Consider the following 3,839-nt stretch of genomic DNA (forward strand, 5'->3'; position numbering starts at 1 on the left):
ACCACTGCGCGGCGCTGTCCCGGCAGCAGCCCGCCCCGCCGCTCAGCTCTTGCCCACATCCAGCGCCCGACTTCCCTTCCACAGCCCCGCAGAGGCTGAGATGGGCGCAGTCTGAGCTGGAGTTAAGGGTGGCTGCATTCGTGGAGGGAGGCCAGGGGAGAAAAAGGCCTAATGGGATGGACAGGAACCCGGCTGCAAAGAAAAAGGTCACAGGACCCACTTTTGTGCAAGACACCCCTAGAGACGAAGCCAGTATAGGCTGGGGCTGGGATCAGGGTGGATCTCCGTGGGGTCCTGCCGCCGGTCTACAGCGCCTGCGGTCCCGCCAGAAAGGGAGCCCCCGCAGTGCGACTGGGAGGAGAGGGGGAAATTGAGGGCGAGAGCCCCAAGTGCACGAGCAGACCCCCAGACCGCTGCAGGGTTTCCACGGGAGACCGAGACAGATTCAGCGAGGGCGAGAGAGTCACCGTCACAAAGCCTGAGACAAACGGGTACCGACCCGGGGGAAGAGCCAAGTAAAGGCACCCTCGGAGCGATGGCCGGGTCCGCGTTCCGCGAGCGCGGCCTCAGCGCCGCACAGAAGTTTCGGGGCGGGGGTGACAGGCAGGCAGGGAGCTCCCCGGGGTTCTCCGCGCGCACTCCCGCGTCGGGGGTCCCGGGGCGCGCGCCACGGGGTGGGCGGCGGGCTCCGGGTCTTGGACGAGAGGAGGGGGGTGTAGTGGAATCTCTCACCTCTGGAAGCCGGGAGCCCCGAGTTTGCTCCTCGCGGATCACTCCAGCCCGTCTCCCCTTGGGCCGGACCCAGTCGCTCGCGCTCCCGCGGGTCCCACTCCGGCGGCGGGAGTCCCGGCGTCTCAGGCTCGCGCTCCCTCTGCGCTTCGGCCGCGGCGGCCTGGGTGCTGCCTCCGGGGAGAGATGACGGGGTGGGCCGATGCGCCCCGTCCCGGCTCCGGCCGGCGCCCGCTAGCACCTCGACATCCAGGGGCTGAGCGCGCTGAATGCTGTGGCTCCAGGGGCCGGAGGGCCTGCGGGATCTGCGGGGAGCAGGAGGACCCGCCTCCGCCACCCGAGCCCAGCTCCCGCCGCGGCGGCTGTTGGTTCCCGCCGGGCCCCTCCGCGGAGGCGCACGCCCGCCCCCGCGCCCGCCCCGCCTCACCCCGTTCCGGGAGCTCCGCCCCGGCCTCGCGCTCTTCCGCCTTGGGCAGCCGCTAGGCGGGAGGGCTAATCCCCGACACCCCCACCCCCGGCTCGGGCGCCGGGGGGCCGAGGCCGGCCAGGGTTAGGGAAGGCTCCGCTCTCCCCCCCGCGCGCGGGGCGCCCGCCCCCACCGGGCACTCCCGGGGCGAGTCGCGCGCGGCCGGTGGGGTGCTCTCCCAGAGGTGAGCGCGGCCTCGCTGGCCGCCAGGGGGCGCTGCGGAGCCGGGGGGGGGACTCCCCTCCCCGCCCGCCTCCGTCCCCCGCCCCCTCCCCGCCCGCGCGCAAAACACACTCGCCCCAGAGGCAGCGCGGCGGAGCCCGAGCCACGGCTGGAGCGGAGCCGGAGACCGGCGGCGGCGCGGCACCATGACCCTGGGCAGCTGCTGCTGCGAGATCATGTCCTCCGAGAGCTCCCCGGCCGCGCTGTCCGAGGCCGACGCAGATATAGACGTGGTGGGCGGCGGCGGCGGCGGGGGGGAGCTCCCCGCCCGCTCGGGGCCCCGCGCCCCCCGGGACATGCTCCCCCACGGCCCCGAGCCTGCCCCGGAGGAAGCCGAGGCGGACGCCGCCGAGGACGAGGAGGAGTCGGGCGGCTGCTCGGACGGCGAGCCCCGCACGCTGGCGCCCCGGGGGGCCGCGGCCGCCGCGGGGAGCCCCGGGCCGGGGGCGGCGGCGGCCCGGGGGGCGGCGGGCCCCGGGCCGGGGCCGCCGTCGGGGGGCGCGGCGACGCGGAGCCCGCTGGTGAAGCCGCCCTACTCGTACATCGCGCTCATCACCATGGCCATCCTGCAGAGCCCCAAGAAGCGGCTCACGCTGAGCGAGATCTGCGAGTTCATCAGCGGCCGCTTCCCCTACTACCGGGAGAAGTTCCCCGCCTGGCAGAACAGCATCCGCCACAACCTCTCGCTCAACGACTGCTTCGTCAAGATCCCCCGCGAGCCCGGCAACCCCGGCAAGGGCAACTACTGGACGCTGGACCCCGAGTCGGCCGACATGTTCGACAACGGCAGCTTCCTGCGGCGCCGCAAGCGCTTCAAGCGGCAGCCGCTGCCGGCGCCGCACCCGCACGCGCACCCGCACCCCGAGCTGCTGCTGCGCGGCGGGGCCGCGGCCGCGGGGGACCCGGGCGCCTTCCTGCCCGGCTTCGCCGCCTACGGCGCCTACGGCTACGGCTACGGCTTGGCGCTCCCGGCCTACGGCGCGCCCCCGCCGGGCCCGGCCCCGCACCCGCACCCGCACCCGCACCCGCACCCGCACGCCTTCGCCTTCGCCGCGGCCGCCGCGCCCTGCCAGCTGTCTGTGCCCCCAGGCCGCGCGGCCGCGCCTCCACCCGGACCTCCGACGGCCTCGGTCTTCGCGGGGGCAGCCTCGGCGCCCGCGCCGGCGCCCGCCCCGGGCACGGGGTCCGGCCCGGGCCCCGCCGGCCTGCCCGCTTTCCTGGGCGCCGAGCTGGGCTGCGCCAAGGCGTTCTACCCCGCGTCGCTGAGCCCGCCCGCGGCCGGCACCGCGGCCGGCCTGTCCACCGCACTGCTGCGCCAGGGCCTCAAGACGGACGCGGGCGGCGGCGTGGGCGGCGGGGGCGCCGGGCCCGGGCAGCGGCCTTCCTTCTCTATAGACCACATCATGGGCCACGGTGGCGGCGGGGCAGCACCCCCGGGCGGGGGCGAGGGCTCCCCGGGATCGCCATTCGCGGCGGCGGGTCCTGGGGGTCAAGCCCAGGTCCTGGCCATGCTGACTTCGCCGGCCCTGGCTCCAGTGGCCGGCCACATCCGCCTCTCGCACCCCGGGGACGCGCTCCTGTCCTCTGGGACGCCGTTTGCCGGCAAAGTCGCCAGCCTCAGTGGCTGCCACTTCTGACCGCGTGCGGCTCAGGGCCAGCCAGCCCCGCACTCCGCAGCCTCTCCCGGGAGCTCCAGCGGCCCCAGCGGAACTCAGGGAGTCTATTTATGAAGAGTCTCCAGACCCTGGGCCGGCGCGCGAGACTTGGCACTTGGGGCTCCACACTCAGAATCTTGCCGACAGTTGGGACGAAGCGGGCTCCGACGCTCAGGGAGAGGCCCGGGTCTACGCGACGAGGTCGCCAGCCGTGAGATCCCGCTCCAGTTTGGGCAGTCAAGGGGGAGGGGGTAGCCCTCGCTCTCCCCGGCCTCTGCGCCCCTCGTCGGCCCCAGGACGAAGAATGCTTTCCCGGAAAGATGCCTGCCCAGGCCCAGCGGATCCCGCCAGAAACACCAAGTGCGCAGGGAGGGCTCCCTTTCTGCCTCTCCCTCAGCCCTTCCCCGACCTGTGGCTCTGCTTTTCCAATACGATAATTTAAAGACGCCTGTTATCCGCTTTGTGCTTAAAAGAAAAATTCACCTCTCCCTCTCCCCCTTATTGTTCTTCAAGGAAGTTTGTTCGCTCCGAAGCCTAAAGCAGTGTCTACACAGGAGAAGCTGAAGGGAGAGGTGAAGCAAGGGCTCTCCACTATTGTTGGGGAAACCCTGGATACCACTCCAGTGAGGAAAGTCCTCCCTCTTTTATGCTGGATGATTTTGAAGGAACTTTCCCCCTTTTCTGTGGCCAGCGGGGTCCAGCCACCCAGGGCCAGCAGCCCTCTGAGCGTCCTTCTCTGCCCCAGGCCCTGGGATATTTATTGTAGC

General features: G+C 72.4%; 1 protein-coding gene across 1 annotated transcript; it reads left to right on the top strand.

The window, feature by feature from the left end:
- Positions 1-1,563: 1,563 nt before the first annotated feature.
- On the top strand, positions 1,564-3,054 carry FOXD2 (forkhead box D2; the record flags this gene model as incomplete). The annotated part of the gene is made up of 1 exon (XM_084244273.1): positions 1,564-3,054. One exon carries the CDS (start codon positions 1,564-1,566, stop codon positions 3,052-3,054), a length of 1,491 nt encoding a protein of 496 aa, XP_084100399.1.
- Positions 3,055-3,839: the final 785 nt, after the last annotated feature.

This window comes from Talpa europaea (genome assembly GCF_964194135.1).
Source record: "Talpa europaea genome assembly, chromosome: 9".
NCBI classification, from domain to species: Eukaryota; Metazoa; Chordata; class Mammalia; order Eulipotyphla; family Talpidae; genus Talpa; species Talpa europaea.